The sequence below is a fragment of the Dermochelys coriacea genome, chromosome 1 (genome assembly GCF_009764565.3).
Source record: "Dermochelys coriacea isolate rDerCor1 chromosome 1, rDerCor1.pri.v4, whole genome shotgun sequence".
NCBI lineage: Eukaryota > Metazoa > Chordata > Testudines > Dermochelyidae > Dermochelys > Dermochelys coriacea.
The window spans coordinates 205,154,791-205,180,637 of NC_050068.2; the positions used below are offsets into that span (position 1 = coordinate 205,154,791).

General features: G+C 41.8%; 1 protein-coding gene and 1 long non-coding RNA gene across 10 annotated transcripts in view; one reads left to right on the top strand and one right to left on the bottom strand.

Annotated features, from left to right (window-relative positions):
- The window catches only part of SLC22A15 (solute carrier family 22 member 15), a 41,073-nt gene that overhangs the window by 10,205 nt on the left and 5,021 nt on the right, over window positions 1-25,847 (top strand). The window contains exons 3-12 of one of the 9 annotated variants that reach the window (XR_005295511.2): window positions 4,690-4,822; window positions 6,157-6,321; window positions 7,705-7,834; window positions 9,504-9,719; window positions 12,922-13,062; window positions 14,338-14,423; window positions 17,026-17,146; window positions 18,077-18,149; window positions 23,714-23,902; window positions 24,839-24,955. Coding sequence is in view for 8 of the 9 variants with exons in the window: in XM_043512406.1 (XP_043368341.1) it covers window positions 4,690-4,822; window positions 6,157-6,321; window positions 7,705-7,834; window positions 9,504-9,719; window positions 12,922-13,062; window positions 14,338-14,423; window positions 17,026-17,146; window positions 18,077-18,149; window positions 23,714-23,902; window positions 24,793-24,984 (1,446 nt within the window). In the remaining variant the exon portion in view is untranslated. Of the gene's footprint in view, window positions 1-4,689; window positions 4,823-6,156; window positions 6,322-7,704; window positions 7,835-9,503; window positions 9,720-12,921; window positions 13,063-14,337; window positions 14,424-17,025; window positions 17,147-18,076; window positions 18,150-19,665; window positions 20,013-23,713; window positions 23,903-24,792; window positions 25,747-25,847 lie in introns of those variants that run through there. The other 8 variants (XM_038420946.2, XM_043512406.1, XM_038420985.2 and 5 more) reach the window with 8 other exon arrangements.
- The window catches only part of LOC122459697, a 38,096-nt gene continuing 36,144 nt past the window's right edge, over window positions 23,896-25,847 (bottom strand). The window contains exon 3 of the long non-coding RNA XR_006280546.1: window positions 23,896-24,616. This is a non-coding gene — a long non-coding RNA (uncharacterized LOC122459697). The remainder of the gene's footprint in view (window positions 24,617-25,847) is intronic.

Sequence of the window (25,847 nt, forward strand, 5' to 3'; positions counted from 1 at the left end):
TGCTTAAATATACCCCAGGCTGCTCTGCAGCTCCTCCATAGCAGGAGCTGTTTAAGGTATTCCAGGGTGAGGTTTAGGGTTTATAGGTATGGACTATACGTTTTTGCAAGTATCCCTCCCATGGTTCCTACATAATTCCCCATATAAACTACTCCGGTCTGTACTGGGGTAGGGGTTTGGACAGTGCATGAGTTGCTGTGGAGCTAGGCCTTAGATCAGGGGTTGGCAACCTTTGAGAAGTGGCGTCCCAAGTCTTCATTAATTTAAGGTTTGGCGTGCCAGTAATACATTTTACGTTTACAGGGGCCAGCGGACGGAACCCCAGACTGGCAGCGAGCTGTTTGGGGCCGTTGACTGGGATCCCAGGCCAGCAACGGGCTGAGCTGCTCAGCCCGTGGCCTGTCTGGGGTTCTGTCTGCCAGCCCCTGCCAGGCGGGGTCCTGGCTGCTGGCCCCGCTCAGCCCGCTGCCTGTCTGGGGTTACAGGCAGGCAGCGTGCTGAGCGGGGCGGCTGCCAGGATCCCGACTGGCAGCAGAGTGCCCCCAAAAATCAGCTCACATGCTGCAGGTTGCCAACCCCTGCCTTAGATGCGCATTAACGCTAAATTAGCATATGTAGTAGCCCATTTTGAGCACATTTACTATAAATGTAAGACCTGAATTTAGACCTGTGCAGTTTAGCCAACTGTTAGTAGTTATAAATGTATGGTCAATCTCCAGAGGTATTAATTTAGCTTGGACATGTGTTTTAAAAAAAACTCAAACTTCATTGGTTGAGTAAGGCAACGTTTTAGTCATGGGTATTTTCAGTAAAAGTCTTGGACAGATCACGGGCAGTAAACAAAAATTCATTGCTCATGATTTGTCCATGACTTTTACTATATACCCCTGACTAAATCTTGAGTGCTCTGGGGGAGGTGCCATGCATACTTTGGGAGGTGGTGGCCTGGGACCCCCGCTGGTGCTCGATGGGGGCCGGGGGGGGGAGGTTGACTCCCTACATGGCTCTGCCCAGCATGCTGGAAGCAGCAACATGTCCCTTGGCTCCTAGACAGAGGTGCAGCTAGGGGTCTCCATGCGCTGCCTTCGCCCCAAGCACCAGCTCCACAATTCCCATTGGCCAGGCACTATGGCTAATGGGAGCTGCGGGGACAGCGCCTGCATTTGGAGGCAGCGCACAGCGTCGCCTTGCCACCTCTCAGCCTAGGAGCTGAGGGAGGGACATGTTGCCACTTCTGGGGAGCCCCCCGAGGTAAGTACTGCCCTGAACCTCACCCCCTCTTGCACCCCAAGCTGCTGCCCCAGCCCTGAGCCCCCTCCTGCACCCAAATTCCTGCTGCCATGGGGGGGGGGGGGCACGCGGTGGCCCGAGACTGCCCCAGCAGCAGCTGGTGCAGCTGACTCTAGGGCTGCCCGAGCTCATCAGGTGACCCCCCAAGCCAGCTGCATTGGCTGCTACAAAAGTCACGGAATCTGTGACTTTCCATGACAGTCTCTCAGCTTTAGTTACGAGCATGTTAATAAAAACTGCCAGTTTTAGCACACTCCCAACTAACCGTGTTCAGAGACACTTTCTATGCTGTTCCATCCTATATTATAGAGCAAAAAGAATGAAGAGTAAAAAAGAATATAATGTTCTTAACTCTAAATTTAAAATGCGATTGTGTATAATAACATTAGTGCATAACTTTAGAAAATTTAAATTGGCTATAACGTTTTAAAATCTTCTGTAGACACAACTTTTTCTTCAAATGTACATCCTCTTGAATTCTTCACCTTTGTTTTTAACCTTAAGTACGTTTGTGTATGTGTCACCAACCAATGTCTTAGGACTTAAATTCTCCGTAGAGTTTTTCACGTGGCTTCATCCTGTAGATAGGAGATGTAAGCAAAGAACAAATAAAAAATAATTAGGGAAGTACTTACACAAAAGTTTGTATCTGAACACTCATATTTTGGAAAAGTTCAGAATTGATTCTGAACTTTGCAGCACAGATTCATCTTTTTAAAAATTCTGCATCCTACTAAGATAAATGTAAACTACAGCATGTTTCGGGTCTGCTATGGGTATAGTGCATATTTGGAGGAAGATCACCTCACATGAGATATTCTAAAGGTTTTAGCCTAGATTTTTCAAAAGTGATGCAATTTTTGGGTGCCCAACTTGCAACATCTTAAGGGAATCCTGATTTATAGAGATGCTGAACAACCGCATTGTGAAAGGCTTCCTTCTTTAGGCATGTCATAATGAGTACTGAAAATATCACCTCTTCTCAAAATCTAGACCCTTGTCGACAAGTTCTGAATGATCATGTTTCTCGTGAGATATTGAACACCATGCCATACTAGAAACTGGAGCTTTAAACTACTGGAATGGGGAGATTCTCAGACTTCAGTGTGGGATGCAGTACTTGTCCTATTGCATGGAAGGTTCTGCTAAAGTAGGCTTTAAAGTTATGAGGTAGCTAAAAGGTATTAGTTATAACTTTCCTTTTTAAGTTCTGTTCAATTGAACTCCTAATAACTGTAGTACCTGACTTTACAGTTCTATTAAAATACTGTCAAATGTACAAAAACTGCCTAAAAAAATTTCTGTAAAATATGTTTTAATTCATGATGGAGTGGTCTAAAGACATTGTCTGCATTTATTTGGGATGATTTGCACACTGTCGTGTTTTTACAACTAATGAGTAATGTTAATGTGGCCATTACAAATTCATGCTAGAAAAAAATTGACTAACTCACAGCCTAAGTATTTCATGAATTGATGTGATGTAATGGGCCTTATACAAGGGAAAAAAGTACTAAGTCTTGAGTACATTAAAACAAAGTTCTTCTAACTGTTTGGGTGAATTTAGAGAGCAAATTTGCTGTAACTGAATTATTCCCTGAGCTGTGACTGATTCAGAAAGCATCAAGTTTCACTCCGACACATGATTATCGGACTTAATTAACATTTATATCAAGAATTACAATATGATTCTTGTGATATTGCAGGAAAAAAACTGCTTAGATAGTTGAAATGAATGTGTATATGTTCTCAGAGTCCTGTTCTCTAGATGTTTCCACATACAGTGGGGAAAAAACATTTGAAAAATGCATGGCAATAATTAACTTTAGAAGCTAATTTTCTCAAGCATCTGGATTCCTTATGGCCATGTTACTAACTATAACAGCATGCACATATCACCCATTAAGTGATAATTCAGAATGACACATACAGTAAGACAAATCAAGTTATTTTCATGGTGTTCCTAAAATATTCTGTAGGCTTTGATTACATGCTTTTGCTGCTTCTGATGGAAAAACCTTATGTAACGGTGTTTAGAGCATCTGGGTAGTAGAAGACAGAAGGGAATTCAGAAGGTCAGTGCACAGATGTTTCAAGAGTGGAGAAAATGGCACAATCATACAGCCAACATGTCAGGGAAAGGATCTGGATGTTGTTATTGGGAAATGAACACAGCAGCAATAAACAGGGAAAGGTAAGCAAGGTAGCAGGTTGTAGTGGAGAGAACACAAGAGAAGATGGTATCATTGAACAGTATGGAACACTTATTAGGTTCATTCTGGAATTCCTTTGTGTTGGAGGTTATTGCTTTGTAGAGGCTGCAGTATATAGACCTGCTACAAAAATGAAACTGGATCTGATTTATAGGGCTGAGTTTGTTCTTGGAATTGAAGAGACTTGGATGTTTTCTAGTAGAAATGTTCATAATAACAAAATGGATTGTAAAGTTGACCGAGGTAATTTTTTTATTTTGATGAAGGGTTCAGGAATTAGGGGACCTATGAGGTGAATATGGGCAGAACAATTCCTTGCTAAAGATAATAAAACTTCTCATCTTCACTTTCAAGGCTTTGTACAACTCTCCCCCTGTGTTTCCCTTCTTAGCCGTCAGTGTCAGCATTGAGGCCACATGTGTTTCCTTCTCCTAGTTCTTCATTAATGCCTCTTTCCATGCTGCATCCTGTTCTTGGAATAAACTCCTAATGTCACCTAATGCCCTAGGTCTCCACCTTCTCATTCAAATCCTTTCTAGAGTCTCACTTCTTGTATTGCTAACTCCAAGAACTCAATCATGAGTTAGCCTCCCCCAAAATCATGAGATTTTTGTTTGTTACATAGTTTGAGTGTTTAGGGTGCACTTGAGTCATGTTTTGGGGGGGGAGTGGGGAGGCATATGGACCTTGACTATACCTTGATCAAGTATTCTTCTAAAAAAATAAAATAAAATGCCAGTGCTTACAAAGGCAGAAAAGTAGAAGCCAACCAAATGGATCTCACTTACAAGGTAGGTCATGATGAGGAGAGCTAGGGTCATCTTTGGACCCAAATTGTGACCCTTAACTCTGTGTATGTTGCCTAGATATAATGGTCATGTACATACAGGTACATAAATGAAAGATACATAAGTAAAAAACAACAAAGCGAACAAAAAATAATGTTCGCTTGAGGAACCTAACATTCTTTTCAGATGTGAAAGGCATTACTGTTTTGGAGGAGGGGAAGAATTGTACAATGGGCCAAAGTCTTTAGCGGGTTTGGGGTGGGGGTGATATTTTGGTGACTGAAGTGGAGGTTGAGCTGGAGGGGTATTTTTTTTGTTTGTTTTTGTTTTTAAGATTTTTTCCTCCCCAAGCTGTTCACTTCTTGGACTTTGACTAAAACTTTTTTTCTTCTCCTTAGTGGTTTTTAATTGGGAACACATCGTACAAAGTCAGTGCTGCCAGTTCGTTTTTCTTCAGTGGTGTCTTTGTTGGAGTGATCTCTTTTGGCCAGCTCTCAGATCGCTTTGGGAGGAAAAAAGTCTATCTCACAGGTAATCCACTGCAGCCCTAACAAAATGACTGGAGAGAAATGTCATTCTTGTTAGTGCCTCAATGTCTGTCTCAGAAGACGCCAGTAGCAGTTATCCAAGTTTTGTGGAAAGCCAAGGCATAGAGATGAATTTTGCATCTTCCACTACACATAAGGAGCCCAAGTTAGGGAAAAATAATCCATATTTGTGTGCTCAGATCGGCACTTAAAAGCCTGAAGTGTTTAAGCAACCAGTTGTGAAGTTTGGACCTCCAACACATGTGCTTAAACTTAAAAGTTGGGTCCACGTTGTTTGCCATGATGCTCATGATCCCTGAATGTTCCACAAAATGAAACTAAAATTTCAGAGTATCAGAGATTAATTATTCATTAACCTCTCACTTAATTGTCGAGACTTCTAAAAGTTCTAGATGAGTTTGTCATCACTTCTTAAATCATGCATGCATTGTTGGATATTTGTGAACTTAGCAGAGTTTTAAAACCCATGGACTTCATGTACCATTTTCATACCATAAATTTGTTTGGGGGATTTCATGTACAGGACATATATTAAAGTTTAACACTTAAAAATATGTCATGCTTCTTTTTTTTTTTTTTTTTTTTTTAGTCTTGTATTAACTTGATGCTGGTAAAAGGTGTCTGACCCCGAGCACAGAAACCCTCTAGTCACAGAACAGATACAGGGAAGATTACAGCAGTGCAAACTTCCTCCAAACTGTTTTCTGACAACAAGGAGGAGATATGACCTGGAGAGAGAACTTCTAGGGATGAGAAGAAAAATCTGTTCATGGCCTGTTCAGTCCTGGGCTTCTCTATTGAAACTGCTAACAAGATATCTTGGTTACTGTCAAATGTGATGGTGGCTTTTCTGAAGAGAAAAACTGCTCTCTATGAACTGGTGTTGTGTACTAGTGCAGTAAATCCTGTAAAAAGAAAAGGAGTACTTGTGGCATCTTAGAGACTAACTAATTTATGCATGCATCCGATGAAGTGAGCTGTAGCTCAAAAAAGCTTATGCTCTAATAAATTTCTCTTAAGTGCCACAAGTACTCCTTTTCTTTTTGTGGATACAGACTAACAGGACTACTACTCTGAAACCAGTAAATCCTGTGAATGAAGATCATCACCTTTCTTAGGCAATCTCCTTTAAGAGATTGCCCCAGTGTGCTTGCTTACAATTCTGCCCCATCATCTACGTTATGCAACAGACTTTTGTAGCTCTTGAATATGATTTGATTAGAACAGGTTTCACTGAATGTCAAGTAATGCTCATGCTAAATGCTGTCTCTCATTCAGGTATTTTTTTGAAATTAAATCTTACGCTTTGTCTTCCAGGTTTTGCCCTTGACATCCTGTTTGCCATTGCAAATGGATTCTCCCCCTCATACGAGTTCTTTGCAGTCTCTCGCTTCTTGGTGGGGGTGATGAATGGAGGGATGTCTCTGGTGGCCTTTGTTCTACTGAATGAATGTGTGGGCACTGCCTATTGGGCATTGGCAGGTACAGCTTCAGTTGCAACACTTGTATCGAAAACAGTTCAGCTCTAGAGATCTCAGTTTAAGCACTTGTGCCAAGAAATGCCAAATTTAATGTTGCAGACTCTGTTCCCTCGTACATATATGCATGATCATACAGTCTCTGAGCCTTGCCACATTTAATGTACACCTTAGATGAACACAGTAAATGACTTCGGGCCACTTCAGATTTCTGTGCCACTAAGACTGAACACTGGCAACTGCACCTTAGTTGAGTTACTCTCCTCTGCACACTACGCAGCTGAACAAGCCACACATGTATGCATGATATTGCATTCCTTCACTTAGAACTTTGGACCCAGGAAGACACTTCTCAAGGGGAGCTTTTGGCTGCCAAATTTCAATTCCTTCCTCCCTCATGCAGTTTCGGTGTAGCAAGACTCAAAAAAAGCCCACGATTTTTTTTAACAAACCATTTCTCCCCCCCCCCCTTTTTTTTTCTGTATTCTCCTTATACTCAAAAGTGACTGGACCACGTTTGTTTAAACTGCCCCCCTCCCCCCAAAAAATCACCCTGTGGTAAAAATCAACCTAAAAACTTAAAATAGAGAGACAAGGTGGATGAGGTAATATCTTTTCTTTGACCAACATCTGTTGGTAGACGAGACAAGTTTTTGAGCTTTTCAGAGGTCTTCAGGTCTGGAAAAGGTAACAGAAGTTGGACCTACAAAAGATATTAACTCACCCATCCACCTTTTCTCTCTCAGATCTGGGGACCAACATGTCTGCAACAACACTGCAAAGAACATATAATGGAAATATTTAGACACCTTTAACTGTAGTCATTGCTAGCATGCAAGCTGTCATGCAGTACAGTGCCTGCAAATTACACTTCTCCAGAGTCTGGAACTTGACACATTTACTCTTTGCCTAATTCCAGGAAAGTGCTTGGCTAAAGGATCAATGACAGTTTTAAAGCTTAATATCTCATGAACCATGAAGGTTATAAACTAATGTTTTATGTTGGAAATGTCATCTTTCCAATAATCAGTAGTAGTTATTTTCGAGTGTGGGAGGTTGCAACAAGTCATGTGGGGGTTATAAGATCTAATTGTTTATAATGTTTTGAAATTGATGGGTAAAAAGTTCTGTAAGAAGGCCAAATGATTATTTATGAAACATTTTTCTTTTGTCCTGTTCTTTTCTTGTTTGTTGTTCTTTTTAACAGTTGTTCCCTGTTAAGGATCTGTTTTCCGTGATTTTGAGTCAAGTAGCCTTTTTGTCCATACTTCCTGCCTTCCTGGTAAAGTGCTAGTCTTTGATTGCACATAATGGGGATGAGCAATGTAGTGAAATGGTTTGTAACATTTCTTTTTTTTTTTTCCCCTATATGTTTCCAATGTGTTAGGATCGATCGGTGGCCTATTCTTTGCAGTGGGAATTGCCCAGTATGCTATGTTAGGGTACTTCATTCGCTCCTGGAGGACTCTGGCAGTTGTGGTTAACTTGGAGGGAACAGTAGTCTTTCTCCTCTCTCTGTAAGTTATTGTTTTTAAAATTGTTTCATTGGCCTTCATCAAAAGAGTAGGAATTGAGAAAGTAGGTCAAAGAGTTCTCCAAGGATCAAATGGAGCACTAGGGTGAAGATAGTGGTACTTCTATGTGATGTATGAGAGAAATCCCATGTCTCCCTTATATTGCAGTGCTGACATATCTGCAGATTTAAGTGGCCTAGATATGCCATATTTTTATTACTCTGAATTTTATTCTTACTCTCTAGTATGATGTTTAAGAACCGCTTACTCTGCAATTGTCATATACCTGAATGTGCTGGATTTACACAATTACTACAAGATGCTGCATATATGTAACTATATGGTTACATACTATTTCTCAGTTTCAAGGGCAGTGTTATAATGCATGCACATAAGGGACAGCATTGAGGTTGTGCATACACTCTTAAAGGTGACTTGTAAAAAGGGAAAAATTTAGTTTGGTGATCCTTCTTTTATCACATAATGAATAAAGAGGCCTAAAAGGTTTTTATCAAAAGCTCTGTTTTTTCCTGTTGGTTTGTCTTTCGTGTTTTGGATCTTGTGACTAGCTGTCCATTTGTCATAGCCTTCCAGCCAAGACATCACGAGCAAAAATTTAGCATTTGTAAGAGTAGGATTTCTAGTTGCTATGACTTTTTAAATAAAAAAAACCTTTATTAGAGTTTCAACACATTCACACCTTCAGTTGAGGTGTTAAAATATAAATACCAATGAGAACTTTGCTCTTCCCTTAGTGAAGTCTGACTTGACATTCCTGATATTTCTAGGTTAAAAATCTTTAGTTAAAAACACCCCAACCTTTCAGCTTGTCTTTCTGAAGCAAAATAAATAAATAAAAATAAAAAATATAAATGCTTCACTCTCAGGACTTCAAAGCTCTGCTCAAAAGTACCTTTCTACAGTAAGTGCAATTTCTGTACCAAATCTCAGTCCTCCAACTGTTTGACCCTAGAGCTGTTCAAAAAAAGGTTGCAAGAATGTTGTGTTAGATAGGAAAGGAACATTTTCTCTTAACTTTTTATGCAAAGGTGGCTGGATCGCTTTTGCTCACATTAAATGTGTTTAAAAAAATCAACTTTGGGTAGAGACTACAACCTGGAAACGTGGAAGCTTCAGGAAGTTGTAAGTTACTGAAAACAAGAGGCACAGGAGGATTTTTGTAGGCAGCAAGCTCAGCTGTACGGCTCAGATTCTGCCAATAGGGAGTGATAGAGCTGTTTTGCAGTGGCTATCCTGATGCCTGTAGGAGAGAATTTTGGACTGTGTTGGGGAAAAGATGTGAGACAGCTGAACTAGTTTAGTTTTTCATAACCAGCAGCTGCCTGTGTACTGTAACTGCTTAATCCACATCCTTAATTCTGTATTTCTCTAATGCAGACTCCTAACATTCGAGTCCAATTTTAAAATACAGAGCAAAGTTGTTGCATGTTAGATACTCAGAAAATTGGTAAATAAAGATGCTCTTATTCGCTCCACTTTCATAAAAAATGTAGTTGACCTACAACTACAGATGAATTCTAAAACTGAGGTGAAATGTTGTTTGAAAAAACATGCTGTGACATTTAAATGTCCTTCAGCTTTATTCCAAACAGGCAAATCCAATCCTCTATAAGAGTAGGGCCCTAAAGCCTCAATGAAATCTCTGTTTCAGATTCATTCCTGAATCCCCCCGCTGGTTATACTCACAAGGTCGGCTGAGAGAAGCAGAAAATGCCCTCTATCTCATTGCAAAGAGGAACTGCAAGCAGAAATGTACTTTTTCACTAAAGCTCCCAGCTGACAGGAGTCACAGAGAGACCAGCAGTTTCTTGGACCTATTCCGATACAAGATCCTTTTGGGGCGCACTTTGATCATGATGTTCATCTGGTATTTGCAATTCTTTTTAAGTTCAGCTCTTTTTGAAGTATTTAAAAAACGTGTTGAGAGACAGCTCGTCGTGCTTTCTGCCCGTTTATTACTACGGGTATTGTGCATGGAACAGGATCTTTGTTTGAGTTCCTTAACTCTTGTTGCTTATTCTTCACCTGATGTCATTTTAATAATCTAGGCCTAAGGTACTTCATCTTGACACTTTTATGATGCTTTTCATCCAAGAATCTCAAAAGTAGTTGAGATCTCTTTCCATACAGCCCTCCAAAATTGCTGAGATTGGTCATGTCCTAGTTCTTTGGCCCAGGGTTGTGGGGTTTTTAGTCTTAATTCTTTTTTTAGTGCCCAAATTATTTGGTCCCTTTGGATAGTAAGCCAATTTTATTCTAGTATTCAAGAAACTGACCTGTTCAGAGAGCTGCTTTAAAAAATAAATATCTAGCACTTCATAAAAGGATCTTAAAACTCTTTTTACAAAAGCCCTGGTCCTGCAAAGATTTACACACTTAAGGTTAAACATATGTGTACATTCTTAGCAGGATCTGCTCAAAGTTGGGTAAGATCAACTTTTCAAATGGAAAAGCTGAGGGGTTACATGACATAATGGCATTTTCAGGAATAAAATCCAGGTCTCCAATTCTCAGTCCCCTGTACAAACCACTAGCTAATACTTTTTCTATTTTTGTAATACTGCCATGACAGCAACCAGTTGTGGTGTCTGTCTGTCTGTCTGTCTGTCTTAGTGGTTTATACCACTGCCCATCATCATGGTATCAGAGTACCTTCCATGTAAAAGTGGACTTCATGGAGTCTTTGGCATTACCACCTTTTCAGGGTAGTAATTCTGATTGGAGTAGGGTTTTGTTTTTGACTTCTTAGATTTCATTAACCTTTTTTAGGTTGACTTTTGTTAGAGTAGATTTTTATTGGTTGGGGTTTCTTGGGGTTGGGGTTTCTAACTTCAGGTGAGGAATAATCAGCAAAAGGATTCATTATTTTTATATTTAAGATGTTTTAATGCCAATCTCCTGGGATAAACAGGGTAAGAAAAGTAAAGTAAGTTATTAAACAGGTTTTTGAGAGAGCAGATGACACTGTATTATTATATGGAATGTTTCAAAGATCTGAGGAGCCACTAACAAATATAGTTTGTAAGGCCAATTTGTTTTGTAAGCAGAAAAGAAAAAAAGCTGATTTATGAATGTGGTGGTGTCTAGACAGACAGGTGATTGGTGCTTCAGAAATTCAGGTAGAACTGTTTCAAATATTATCAAATAGTATGTGCATAAACATGCATAGTCTAATACAATAGATTCCTAAGAATAAATTATTTCCCTTGCTTGTGGGGATTCCACCCCAGTAATGATAGGTGCACTTTCTGGTAGCTTTTAATGTTCCTGCAATCCGGTAGTGTCTTGAGTTCACTGTTGGCAAAATGATTCTCCTTTCGCTTGGCAAACATACTGCGGTGCACAGCTGGCCACAGTGAGGATGGCATTGGCATCCAGAGAGTTCTAAAGCAGCCCCATCTTGACTTCTACCAGCCAAATGAACAGTCCACCATCATCCTACAGCTACTGAGTGGCAGGGGTACCCCGGAGCAAACTAGAGCTCTTGTCCGCTGCAGGTGGTGTAGGCTTCCGGAGCTCCAAGCTGGCCCCCACAGCTGCCTAACCGCTGCGGGCGGTGTAAGGACTCCACAGCTGAGCTCCCCGTTTTGTCATGGATATTTTTAGTAAAAGTCACAGACGGGTCACAGGCTCCTGTGAATTTTTGCCCGTGACCTGTCTGACTTTTACTAAAAATATCCGTGACAAAATCTTGGCCTTAACTATAAGTGATGCAGCCTTGGGCAAACTATTGTAAACTTTAATGACCAGATTTACCTCTGGATTGCCCATGGTAGGTAAAGAAGGTGGTTACGTTCATATTATTTACTTTCACTTTAGTGATAAAGTGAAGAGGTTTGTAATCAAGCATGCTTATGCTATCAGGTTAGTAATATTATCTAACCTGTGCTGAAAAAGAAGTTAATGAGAGGAGTTGAAACCAAATAGTATGTTATAAGGCACTTGATCATAGAGTGGAATAATGAGAAATGTAACTGTTTGATCAATAATGCAATCAATAATACAGCTCAGCTATACATACCATGGAAGATTTATACAGTGGTTCCAGCTTGTTGGAGAACAGCTCTTAAAGTGACTTTGTGTTGCATAATGGACTGCTAGAACTATTTTAAAGATCATCAAAGAATATGGAGGGACTTTGTATACACTATAGGAACTTTAAAGTGGATGTTTCAGGAGCTAGCAGAGTGATAGCGAAACCGCAACTTGAGCAAGCATAACTGCAAAGTTGGCCAAGGGATGCACCGCAGAGGGGCCCAGGGAAAACTGCTTGTGGAAGTAAGTTGCTGACTGGAGCAAACAAGCTGGTGTTCAGTGTATGTCCCAAGATGGCTGTACCAACAGCCATAGCTTAACTTATCTTACACAAGCTGAGCTGATGAGATGTGTTGCATAAAGAGAGGAAAATTTCAGCCCCAGTTGCAAGAGCTGAAAGGTGATGCCTTGTTCCCTGACTGGATGGTGGAGCAAAAACAACTTTTTGTGGTTGGACATTTTGAATCTTCAGCAAACATATGGGTCAGCATCTGATTGGTGCATGCCAGCATCTCCAAAAAGAGCAACCAAGTTGGACAACCCAGCAGAAATGGGACAAAACAGCCTGTCATCTTCCAGAAAACTGAAGACACCTGGAAGGGAAAAGACAGAGGTCCTGGACTGGTCACCTGGGAGTCCTTTTGGTGACATCAAGTTCCTATGTGGGATAGACACTTTTAACTGTCTATTTTCCAGCATTTCAGGTTGCCTGCTAATGCATCTGGAAAAGACTGTTCATGTCGTCGTTCACTTCACTTTTTTGCAGTGTCGGCTCCTACTGTGAACAGTAACTGAGCTGATGTTCTGAGCAAGTTCTAGTGATAGATAACACACAGACTTTCTTTGGAGTGATGACCCAAATGAGTTAATTGACTACTTCCTGAAACTGGCAATCGAAGTAGTAGAAATTGTACATGCTTGTGCATGTACTTCAAAAATTCAGTGTGTCCTCCTTTAGTGAAAGGTTCTAATGAAGATTGTTCAGTTTCAAAGTCTTATACTTTGTTTTTCTTTCTCTTCTTCCCCCCCCGCAGGTTTGTGTGCAGCTTGGTATACTATGGTCTGACTCTCAATGCAGGTGACTTAGGTGGAAGTATTTATGCCAACTTGGCTCTCTCTGGGCTGATAGAGATACCTGCCTACCCAATCTGTATCTACTTGATTAACCAAAAATGGTGAGTATTAAATAGAATGAAGCTCGGTATCTAATTTTTTTCCAGAGGTAATTTTCCTGGACACCAGTTTGCCCTTAGCTTATTCTCAGTTTAGTCCTGTTACAGGAAGTATTAACAGTCCCAACTTACTCTGGCCTCCTGGGGGAATGAATTGTGTAAAAAAAGTAATAAATTTTCATGAAAGAGAAATTAATCTTTCCTAACCACTCCCAAGCAATAAATAATACTCTAGTTCTGGCACACAGATTAAACTGAAGCTCTCGAGGAGAATTCTGTAGTGTCTACTTGCTCTGATTCTCTACTAACACAAGATGGCATTCTTCAGACTTTTGATCTTGTGACACCACAGTGAAGAATCCCATAATACTTTCTATGCCACTCCACGATGAATTCTTTTGGAACTAGAGTGCTGTCTTGGGGGCAGCTCCCATCTTGGTGTATGTGCATTGTGCCTTTAGGGCTGACCACTAGGATTGCCAGTTTTGGTTGGCTGTATTTCTGGAGGTTAGATCACATGACATAATCTTTTTATTTAAAGATTAATCTTTAATTCCTGGAGACTCCAGGACAGTCCTGGAGGATTGGCAATCTTACTGAACACTGGGCCTCTAGCCTATGTTTGATCTGCAATACTCCATTCTTTTTTCAGAGTAGCAGCCATGTTAGTCTGTATTCGCCAAAAAAAAAAAAGTACTTGTGGCACCTTAGAGACTAACAAATTTATAAATTTATTTTAACATAAATTTTAGTCTCTAAGGTGCCACAAGTACTCCTTTTCTTTTTTTTACTCCATTCTTGCTCTTTCTGTAGAGCTCATCTCAGAACTTTATTAATAGGTAGCTTTTCTCCCTTTTCCTTATGTGTTTGAGGAACAGCTCCTCCTGCATGCACCCACTTCTCCGCCCCCTCTTCTCTCTTTCTATTTCCCCCCAGCCCCATGTGTGTGTGCGCACGAACACACAATGGGAGACAAATTAAAAAGATAGGAATAGTCAGCCAGTTTGTCTGGAGATTTCTTAGTGATTTACAATCTGCACTACTTAGTGCATCCTTCACAGGCTCATGCACTGATCATACTATGAGAGGACCAGAGATTACTGTTTGAAAATTTAAAGAGTGAGAAAGTGAAGACTCTGCAGGAGATTGTTTTCAGTAATTTATGCCATGTGAGTAGAGTGGTGTTGGGTGAATTTAGATTCCTCAGTGCATTGAAGTTCTTGGATGAAAAATGGAATAGAAATGCTAAGTATTATCCTTTTTTGGGGACACCATTAGGTTTGGCCGAAAACGAACATTGGCAGCATTCCTGTTCCTGGGAGGACTGGCCTGTCTTATTGTCATGTTTCTTCCGGAAAAGAAAGGTAAATGCCTTTTTAGGATTTTATTGTAGTATTGTGCATGTATATAACCTCTTCCAACCCAGGATCTAAGGATTTCACAAACATTAGGTTCATAGTACTGACATGATGTAGGTAATGATTATCATCTCCATTGTACATCTGGGGAAACTGAGGCATAGCAAGGGGGAAAGTGGTTTTCTGAAGGCTTTGTGATGAGTTGAGGAAGGAGTTTGAAATGGAACCCATTTCCAGGCTACCAGTCCTATGCTGTTAATCACAATACCAACATATTGCTGCCTCTGCTTTATACTAGGAATTGGGGAAATGCACCTTACGCCGGGGTGGGCAAACTTTTTTGGCCCGAGGGCCACATCTGGGTATAGAAATTTTATAGCTGGCCATGAATGCTCATGAAATTGGGGTTGGGGTGCCGGAGGGGGTGAGAACTCCGGCTGGGGGTACGGGCTCTGGGGTGGGGCCAGAAGTGAGGAGTTCAGGGTGCAGGAGGGGGTTCCAGGCTGGGGCGGGGGGGGGTAGGGTGCAGGAGGGGTGTGGGCTCTAGGCTGGGGATGAAGGGTTTGGGGTGTAGGAGGGGGCTCCGGGCTCGGACCGAGGGGTTTAGAGTGCAGGAGGGGGCTCGGGTTCAGGCTTGGGGTGACGTTTACCTCAAGCAGCTCCCGGAAGCAATAGCATGTCCCCCTTCTGGTTCCTATGCGGAGGTGCGGCTCTGCTGCATGCTTCCCTGTCCACAGGCACCACCCCTGCAGCTCCCATTGGCTGCGGTTCCCAGCCAACGGGAGCTGCGGGGGCAGCGCTTGGGATGGGGGTAGTGTGTAGAGTTGAGCCCCTTGGCTGTTCCAAACATAGGAGCCAGAGGGGGGACGTGCTGCTGCTTCCGGGAGCCGCATGAGGTAAGCGCTACCCTAAGCCTATTCCCCGGCTGGAGTGCAGTTATTTTTTGTACGTAATTCTACATTTGTAAGTTACACTTGTATGAAGTAAATTGAAAAATGCTATTTCTTTTGTTTATCCTTCTTACAGTGCAAATATTTGGACAGTGCTCACTTTATATTATTTTTATTACATTTTGTGTTGTGTTGTAATAGAAATCAATATATTTGAAAATGTAGAAAAATATCCAAAAATATTTAATACATTTCAATTGGTATTCTATTGTTTAACAGTGGGATTAATCGTGATTAATTTTTGCAATCATGATTAATTTTTTTTAGTTAATCGCATGAGTTAAGTGCAACTAATCAACTCTATTTTTTTAATTTATTTCAGGAAGCCATATAAAGGTCCAATGCTAGCTTGTTTTTCAACTATTGTACACAGATATAGAAACAGAAAATATTAGCAAGAGAAAAGACTTCTCCTTCTTTTCAAAGCTAGGCACATAAAATTAATGATGCTTCATACTTGTATTGCATAGCATTAGTCAAAGGCTTTAGACCATTGAACCTAGCAGGATTTTTAAAAGGATTAAACGTTTATATGGATGAATATCTATTGTTACACTAGACAGTGGTGAATATAATTGTTTATTTTAAAGGGATAGAACTCAAATTTCAGGGTATATGTCAATTACTAACTGCCTGGGTTGAAATAGAAACTGGGTATTTTGTAATTATCCTTTATATAAGATTTTAACACTTTCCTCTGAAGCATCTGGTACTGGCCAATGTCAAACAGGATACTGGGCTAGGTGGGCCACTGATCTGATCGTATATGGCAGTTCCTATCTTTTTTTTTTTTTTTTCTAATGAGGCAATTTTAGATCACCCATCACATAGGAACCAAAGCCCCACTGAAAGTCACCTAGATACTAAGTCACTTAAGCACTTTTGAAAAAATTTTCTTTTGTCCTTTCCACCACCTTACCAATAGTACAAATTCTACTCTTCAGTATTTATTGCTTTTGAAACAGTACTCTCCGAAAATGTTTAGAAATTGTCATAAAAATGTTCAAACCAGTCTTTTACTTCTAACGCCTATTATAACAATTTAAAAACAGAATTTAAGTACAAAAGTGAACTTCACTGTTTTTCATAATTTGGCCAATGAGGAAAAACTGACTTTTTGCTTTTTCTGGCTCTCATGCTGTGGTGCTGGGAGCTGTAGTAATTTAAACAAACTATATCTCCTGGATTTCTTAATTTAATGGAAACACCTGGACTGACATTAGATGTTAAATCATTCTCCCTCCTCCCCCTCCACCCAACCAAAAAATTGTAGGCCAGATTTGAAAGTCTCTTTTTTTCAATGTAAAATTCAATTCTAAAATACACTTCACAGGGTGTTCAGAGGAAGATGTTCTTTCTCTTTGTACAATCTGACAGTATAGCTAAAGAAAATGGGTGCATATTCCCTCCTCATCTTACAAAATCAGATAGGTGACTTTTTTGCCACTGTTGCCTGAAGGATGTATCTCTCGAATTCTTTTGAGCTTTGAGAGCCCTGCTGAAGCCCCATATAATTAATGTGTGCACCTCCGACAGATATTGTCAGCATAACACACTCTTCAGCAGATTCCCTTTCATTCCATTTGTTACTGAAGTGATTACTAAAGGACATTTCTGTATGCTATGGATCCTTACAAGGGTCACATTTTCTTTATCAGCCACAGGAGTGTTTGCAGTTGTGAACAGCCGTTCTTTGTCTTTACTGGGGAAACTGACAATCAGTGCAGCATTTAACATTGTTTATATCTACACGTCAGAGCTTTATCCTACAGTGATCAGGTAATCTGAATTCACTTTGTGGTGGTGGTTTCTCTTGCCCATCTCCCTAATCCTTATTTCTTCCACTATTATTTTTGTCCTGTTAACAGCACCTTCTCATAGAGACTTTCCCTTAATTAAAGGAAAACTTGTGTGATTAGTCATAGGGCCTTATAGCAGTATCACCTGAAATCTGCTAGGTGCTGGGTAAACAAAAGACAACTCCATTAAGTATTCATGCTAGTGTAGCCAGTGATGTTGGGGCTTATACCTTCAGGAGTCTGCAATTATTTAGGAGTAGCAGCCGTGTTAGTCTGTATTCGCAAAAAGAAAAGGAGTACTTGTGGCACCTTAGAGACTAACAAATTAATTAGAGCAATTGTTTAGTGCAACTTGATTATTCACAAACATACTTGAGCAGCTCTGACATTTGATCCAATAGGGAGTAGTGGAGCCACATACTCATTGTAGGAAAGTGGACAGATGAATGTAGCATATAGATGCACTTTGTACTGGCGGTTCCCCCAGGTACAGCCATTGGTAGCCAGCCAGCCAGCCAGTATAGCTCATACAGTGCACCCGTAGCGTAGATACGCAAATCTGATATGTGGTGTGATTTGGATTAGTGTCATTTATCCCCAATTTCAAGAAAGGTTAATGTGCACTAGTCCAAATCACAGTTCACAGTGGTTTTGTCTCTGCTGTGGCAGCTATACTAATGCCTGAAATGCTGTTTGTGAACAGGGTCTCTGTTCTTCAGCACTGTGTACAATTCCATTACTGGAATGCTTTTAGCAGCATTCCAGTACCTCCCTTGCCAACAAACTTTGTCATAGGCATAGTACCATGACCAAGAATTTTCTTATTGCGGACATCTTGTAAAAAAAAAAAAAAAATTCCTTAATTCCTTTCCTGCAAATACCATTGATTAATGCCTGTATTTTTCTTTAGGAACGTTGGAATGGGTTCCTGCTCCATGTTTTCCCGGGTTGGTGGGATTATTGCTCCCTTCATCCCTTCACTGGTTTGTCTGCACTTACATTTTTATTTCTTTATCTTTATATCTTGCTTAGCTTTGATGTATCAGATGTTTGCGGGGATGGGGGAAATAGGATAAACTGCGTATTATTCAATATCTGTAAAATTATAATCAACATGGAGGACATGTCAATATAGTATCATGATTCTCCATACATGGTGAAGGACAGCAGGATGTAGCCCTTATGTAGGCAAAACTCCCACCACTTGTTTCAGTCCGTGTTTTATCCGTGTAATGATTTCATGAACTGGCCTATACGCTGCAACAGCCTGACCACTTTCAGATGCTCAGATACTATGTTGGTGGGCCTCTCCTAAAACCCTGGATAGGTAAAGTTAAAACCCAAGCTGGCTTGTAGGATTTGCCATATCAGATGAGATTGTTGTACTCTCTTTGGTAGTTATTATCCCTACTCTGTCTGTGGCTAATGCTAGAGATGAATCCCTTCATATAAATTGCCTCAACAAACATGTAGTTCTGGAAATGGATAGGGGAAAGGGAAGAATGATGTGATCAGTTTATTCCTTGAAATGTGAGGTTTGCGGTTTAACTTTAATATCTTAATGGAGAAGAGAGAGGCAGCCTCAACTGGCTTCACTCTCACTAGATACATGCAAATTAAAATTCGTAGCTAAGTGTCGTATCTCTAGATGTGGATATTTGTTTAGAGACCTGAGATACTTAAAATCCCTGAGCCTGAATCCCGCAGTAGGCCCTGAACAGAATGAGAAATCAGGGTGATGGGAATTACGTATATTATGTATGGTATAGTGACCTGAGGTACTTGTATAAAAATAAATGGTCAGATTTTCTTCTGGCAGAAAGGAACTGGAAACTGCCAACTCTGACCAGGTGACAATTCCTTTTGTGGGGTGGAGCTTTCTTGCTTCTGCATCCCCTCCCACCTGACTCAGGCAAAGGGGTCTGTCAGGAAGGCTGGGTTGAGAGTATTCTGACTATCTGGCCTTTGGGAGTCCATTGCTAGCTGGTGTAGACTACTGCAGCCCCCAGTATACTCCAGGATAGGCTCAGGCCAGTGTAGATCTGCCTGAGGAAGTGTCATAGACTTCCTGAGATGGGTGGTGGTGGTGGTGATCGGGTGGGGATATGGGGAGCACTCCATTCTCTTGTGTCCAGAAAGAACTTGGCACTACGGAGAATCTGAGCAAACGATCTTAAACAAATCGTCAGTTTGGGACTTCATCAAACTTGAAACATATGTCAGCTTTGCGTAAATATGGGAACAAATAAATGTTGAATTGGGGAGAAAAACTGTTTGTTTTGGGAGTTCCCCCCAGCACATTTGTAAAGAAGGTTTGTCTTTTTTGGTGGGGGAGAAAGTTGTGAGATTGTATATATTGGTGATAAAACATTGCCTTTATGCCTGGTCATAGTCTAATACTGTGTTAACTTCTCCTATCTTGATTTAGAATTTTTTCACAAATGAAAGTGAGTGAGACTTAAAACTAATAAAAAAAAATAAAAAAAGAGCAATTAACAGTTGCATCTAAAAGGTAAAATTTTCAAAATGAACTTGCCTGGCTTCTCAATTTGCCTGAAACTGTACATTCAAGTTTCTGGAGTTCCATTTTAGGCAACTCGAACTTTTTCTCCCCCAAATTTGATTTTGCATTTGACATCTACTCAATTTGTGTGCACAAATCAGTGTTTGTGGAAAAATTTCACAGCCAAGAGCTTAAATGCATGAATTTAGTAGGCACTTGTTTAAAATTCCTTCCAAAACCGGTTCCAAGCATTTCTGAAATCATCTGTTCCAATCTTTATGTATCATGAAGGCTACATTTTAGTCACAGGTATTTTTAGTGAAAGTCATGGACAGGTCACAGGCAGTAAACAACAATTCATAGTCCATGACCTGTCTGTCTTTTACTATCTACCCCTAACTAAAACTTGGGGGGATGCTTGGGACCCCACTGGTGCTGGGGGGGAGCGTTGCTGGTGCTTGGGGGGGGAATGGGGGAGGATTGGCAGGACTCGCAGGCTCCCTGCTGGGTTCCGCGTGTCCCCGCAGTTGTGGCCGGGGGGCTCCAATTGCTGTTCCCACCATAGTTGCTGGCTCCGGAGGCGCAGCTCCCACTGGCCAGGAACCGCAGCCAATTGGAGCTGTGGGGGTGGGGCCTGTGGGCATGGGCAACACGTGGTGCCTCCTAGCCCTCCTCTGCCTATGCCAGTGAGAGCCAGGGAGCTGTCCTCCCCCCCGGTAAGCACACCCTCCTGCCCCTAGCCCTGAGCCCCCTCCCACACACTCAAACTGCTGCTGCTGGCTTAGGGGCTGAGCCAGCACTGGCTGCTGCAGAAGTCAGAGGTCACGGAAAGTCACAGAATCCGTGACTTCCATGATAGACATGCAGCCTTATGTATCATACCTGTGATGAGTTCCCCCTGGGGTGCCATCTGGAACTGGGGTGTCACTGAGCCCACCTGTCCCACTAGCCTGGGTTCCCTTTACACTGTACTGCTGTGACTAGCCTGTCAAGCCCGCTTCCAGGCTCCAGTCTGCACCTTCACCAGCACACATACAGATAGGGACACGCCCATCTTCAGAAACATACAGATACTGTGATCGGTTCTGCATGGGAAGGCTTCAGCTAAGGAACTTCCCAATTACTCAACTGCACACACCCCCTCTGGAGGGTAAACCCAAAATTATGCTGTCTTGCGCTGCGCAGAGAACTGTACAGCCTAAGCTCATGAAATTCGCCCCCTCCCTCAATGTGGAGAGGCATATACACAGCTTTCTGCCCCCAGTTATGACTCTCACCCACTGGTTTTAGACCAAGCAAATACAAGTATATTAACTACAAAAGATTATTTTTTTTAAGTGATTATAAGCCCTCGGATCGCTACCCCTTCCTACTTCTCCACGTGGGCATCAATGATACTGCCAAGAATAACCTTGAGCGGCTCACTGCAGACTATGTGGCTCTGGGAAGAAGGATAAAGGTGTTTGAGGTGCAAGTGGTGGTCTCGTCCATCCTCCCTGTGGAAGGAAAAGGCCCGAGTAGAGACTGTTGAATCGTGGAAGTCAATGAATGGCTGCGCAGGTGGTGTTGGAGAGAAGGCTTTGGATTCTTTGACCATGGGATGGTGCTCCAAGAAGGAGGAGTGCTAGGCAGGGATGGACTCCACCTAACAAAGAGAGGGAACAGTATCTTTGCAAGCAGGCTGGCTAAGCTAGTGAGGAGGGCTTTAAACTAGGTTCACCGGGGAAGGAGATCAAAGCCCTGAGGTAAGTGGGGAAGTAGGAGACCGGGAGGAAGCACGAGCAGGAGAGCGCAAGAGGGGAGGGCTTCTGCCTCATACTGAGAAAGCGGGATGATCAGCGAGTTATCTTAAGTGCCTATACACAAATGCAAGAAGCCTGGGAAACAAGCAGGGAGAACTGGAAGTCCTGGCACAGTCAAGGAATTATGATGTGATTGAATAAAGGAGACTTGGTGCGATAACTCGCGTAACTGGAGTACTGTCATGATTGGATATAAACTGTTCAGGAAGGACAGGCAGGGCAGAAACGGTCGGGGAGTTGCATTGTAGGTAAGAGAGCAGTATGACTGCTCAGAGCTCCGGTAGTAAAGTGCAGAAAAATCTGAGTCTCTGGATTAAGTTTAGAAGTGTGAGCAACAAGGGTGATGTCATGGTGGGAGTCTGCTATAGACCACCGGACCAGGGGGATGAGGTGCACGAGGCTTTCTTCCGGCAACTAACGGAAGTTACTAGATCGCAGGCCCTGGTTCTCAAGGGAGACTTCAATCACCCTGATATCTCTTGGGAGAGCAATACGGCGGTGCACAGACAATCCCAAGAAGTTTTTGGAAAGTGTAGGGGACAATTTCCTGGTGCAAGTGCTGGAGGAACCAACTGGGGCAGAGCTCTTCTTGACCTGCTGCTCACAAACCGGGAAGAATTAGTAGGGGAAGCAGAAGTGGAGGGAAACCTGGGAGGCAGTGACCATGAGATGGTCGAGTTCAGGATCCTGACACAAGGAAGAAAGGAGAGCAGCAGAATACGGACCCTGGACTTCAGAAAAATAGACTTTGACTTCCTCAGGGAACTGATGGACAGGATCCCCTGGGAGAATAACATGAAGGGGAAAGGAGTCCAGGAGAACTGGCTGTATTTTAAAGAATCCTTATTGAGGTTACAGGAGCAAACCATCCCGATGTGTAGAAAGAATAGTAAATATGGCAGGTGACCAGCTTGGCTTAACAGTGAAATCCTTGCTGATCTTGAACACAGAAAAGAAGCTTACAAGATTGGACAAATGACCAGGAAGGAGTATAAAGATATTGCTCAGGCCTGCAGGAGTGAAATCAGGAAGGTCAAATCACACTTGGAGTTGCAGCTAGCAAGAGATGTTAAGAGTAACAAGAAGGCTTTCTTCAGGTATGTTGGCAACAAGAAGAAAGTCAAGGAAACTGTGGGCCCCTTACTGAATGAGGGAGGCAACCTAGTGACAGAGGATGTGGAAAAAGCTAATGTACTCGATGCTTTTTTTTGCCTCTATCTTCACGAACAAGGTCAGCTCCCAGACTACTGCACTGGGCAGCACAGCATGGGGAAGAGGTGACCAGCTCTCTGTGGAGAAAGAAGTGGTTCGGGACTATTTAGAAAAGCTAGATGAGCACAAGTCCTGCGCTGCATCCGAGAGGGCTAAAGGAGTTGGTGGATGTGATTACAGAACCATTGGCTATTATCTTTGAAAGCGCGTGGCGATCGGGGGAGGTCCTGGATGACTGGAAAAAGGCTAGTGTAGTGCCCAACTTTAAAAAAAGGGAAGGAGGAGGATCCGGGGAACTAGGCCAGTCAGCCTCACCTCAGTCCCTGGAAAAAACATGGAGCAGGTCCTCAAGGAATCAATTCTGAAGCACTTAGAGGAGAGGAAAATGATCAGGAACAGTCTGCATGGATTCACCAAGGGCAAGTCATGCCTGACTAATCTAATTGCCTTCTATGATGAGATAACTGGCTCTGTGGATGAGGGGAAAGCAGTGGACTGTTATTCCTTGACTTTAGTAAAGCTTTTGATATGGTCTCCCACAGTATTCTTGCCAGCAAGCTAAAGTAGAATGGGCTTGATAAATGGACTATAAGAAGGTGGATAGAAAGCTGTCTAGATCGTCGGACTCAACAGGTAGTGATCAATGGCTCCATGTCTAGTTGGCAGCTGGTATCAGCGGAGTGCCCCAAAGGTCGGTCCTGGGGCTGGTTTTGTTCAATATCTTCATTAATGATCTGTAATGATAATGTAATAGATGCATAAACAATATTCCTAACTTCAGATACCAAAATGATACGTGCATATAAGTAATATTCAGTAAATCATAACCTTTTCAATGATCTCACATGACCAATCTTGCATAAAATACATTATAGTTATGCCATAATTATATCATAATATCTCTATGAAGAATGTGGTGTAGTGTGACAATACCTACCTCACAGGGTGGCTGAAAATTAAGTACTTGAATATGTAAAATGCCATATGTTTGCCCCCCCTTTCCTTAACTATCTCTGCTCTTAATTTCCAGAAATCTGTGCAGTGGTCTCTGCCATACATCGTGTTTGGAGTGACTGGCCTGTTGTCGGGGCTCCTGAGTTTGTTATTGCCAGAAACACTGAACAGCCCTTTGCTAGAGACGATATCAGACCTGCAGGTGTGCTCATACTGGAGACTGGGGGACGAAGCTATGTCATTGCAAGCACTAGGTGGCTCACGGGTACATCACTTTCTTTAATACTTCTCCACCATTGTAGTGCATCGATTACAGCTGTCAGCTTTAGGAGTACCAAACTAGATGGTGCTTAGTCTGTGGATGACAGGCCCCAAGGGGACACTGGGGATAGTTTAGTGATCTTACCATCATATCTGAAATACTCTCTGCAAGTGCAGGCTCAGATCCTAGCTAGGTCAACTCATCCCTCTCATGCTTGGTGAGAAAGTTACAACTTTTCACTTTAGGATAAAGGACCCTAACACGGTGATCTCTGCCTCTCTCACCTCTAGGCTGGATTGCTGCAGCATGGGTCCTATAAGGCTGGTCCGAAAAACCTTTCAAAAACTTTAATCTGGCACAAGATGCAGCAGCTGGTTTGTGAGGGAGGGTTGTGCCTGTATTTTATAATCTGTGCAGGCTTCCACTTTGTTTTTTGGGTGCAATTTAAGATGTTGGTTTTAACGTATAAAGCCTTAAATTGGTTAGAACCTGGTTAACTCTGATGTCTGCCTCACACCTGACCGTAGTAGCTGAGAGTAGTTGAGATGCATGATCTAACAGCTCCCAGGCTTAATAATGAGGAGACTTGGAGGCAAGGTATTTTCAGTGAGGTTTACTTGACTGCTGAGTTTGCTTCCCTTTGTTCATTCATCAGGTTTTGTTGACCTTCCAGTCATGTCTTGGTGTGAGAGTTCTTCCATCTATTTTTTTTTTCTCCTGGGGAAGGAGAAATAAGTGAGTGGAAAGAGTGATTAAGTTTGGGGAGGGGTCTTAGGTTTCTTAACACTGGTCCAAAACGTATAAGTATTGTAGGGTTTATAAAGATTATAGATTGACTTGGAGCACTAGAAGGGTACATCTTGTCACATTAAATGAAATGAAAAAATACTCAGTCTTTAGGAACACGCTTCTCCAGATATACATCTGATTTGAATCCAGATAAAACAAAAGGAGCCAGATTCATGTCTGCAGAGACGCTGTCTACTTCAGTGAAGTTACACCCAGGATGGCCTCTGACACCTCGTGCTTTTTTTTTTTTTTGTAAGACAATCGCAGGTAAAACATGGAAAATTAAAAACTGTTAAACATTAACTCTGTCTGATAAAGGTGATAGAAAGGCCTAGTGGAGCTGCCATTAGGATTACTTAATACATTGTTCTGCTGGATACCCACTGATGCCTAGTGTACATTTAAGTTTTGCCAACGTACTATGTCATAGACTCATAGACTTGATTAGCGGAGTGATTTTTTTTTTCTGACATAGCTGTGTTAGCAAAAGTCCTAGCATTATACCATCAGTATAGCGTTATACCCCAGTTATACCATCAAAGCCATTTTGCTGGAATAGCTTTTTTTTCGCCCTCCTGGTATAGATGCAGTTTAAACCAACTCTTTTTTACTGGTAAAAACTGCATCTATACTAGGAGGATTTGCTGGTACAACTGTACTAGCAAATCCCTTAATTATTGACAAGGACTGGGTGTAGCCACTTTACATGATTCATAAGAGCTGAAATATTTGGATAATCTCCCACTGTGCTCAAAGATTTGTGGAGAAAATCTGACTGTGTCCAACATTGTTCGTCTGGGTTGGGCAAAGTAAGAAGACTTGTGTGATTCTATGCCAGGGGTCGGCAACCTTTCAGAAGTGGTGTGCCAAGTCTTCATTTATTCACTGTAATTTAAGGTTTCGTGTGCCAGTAATACATTTTAATGTTTTTAAAAGGGGTCTCTCTCTCTTTCTCTCTCTGTCTATATTGTATAACTAAACTACTGTTGTATGTAAATTAAATCAGGTTTTTAAAATGTTTAAGCTTCATTTAAAATTAAATTAAAATGCAGATCTTATCAGTTTAGTGTGATCCTTGCCCTTGCTTTTCCTTGCTGAGTTTTCCAGTGTCCCCAGGAAGGCAGCGAGCTGAGCGGGCCGGCGGCTGGGATCCCGGCTG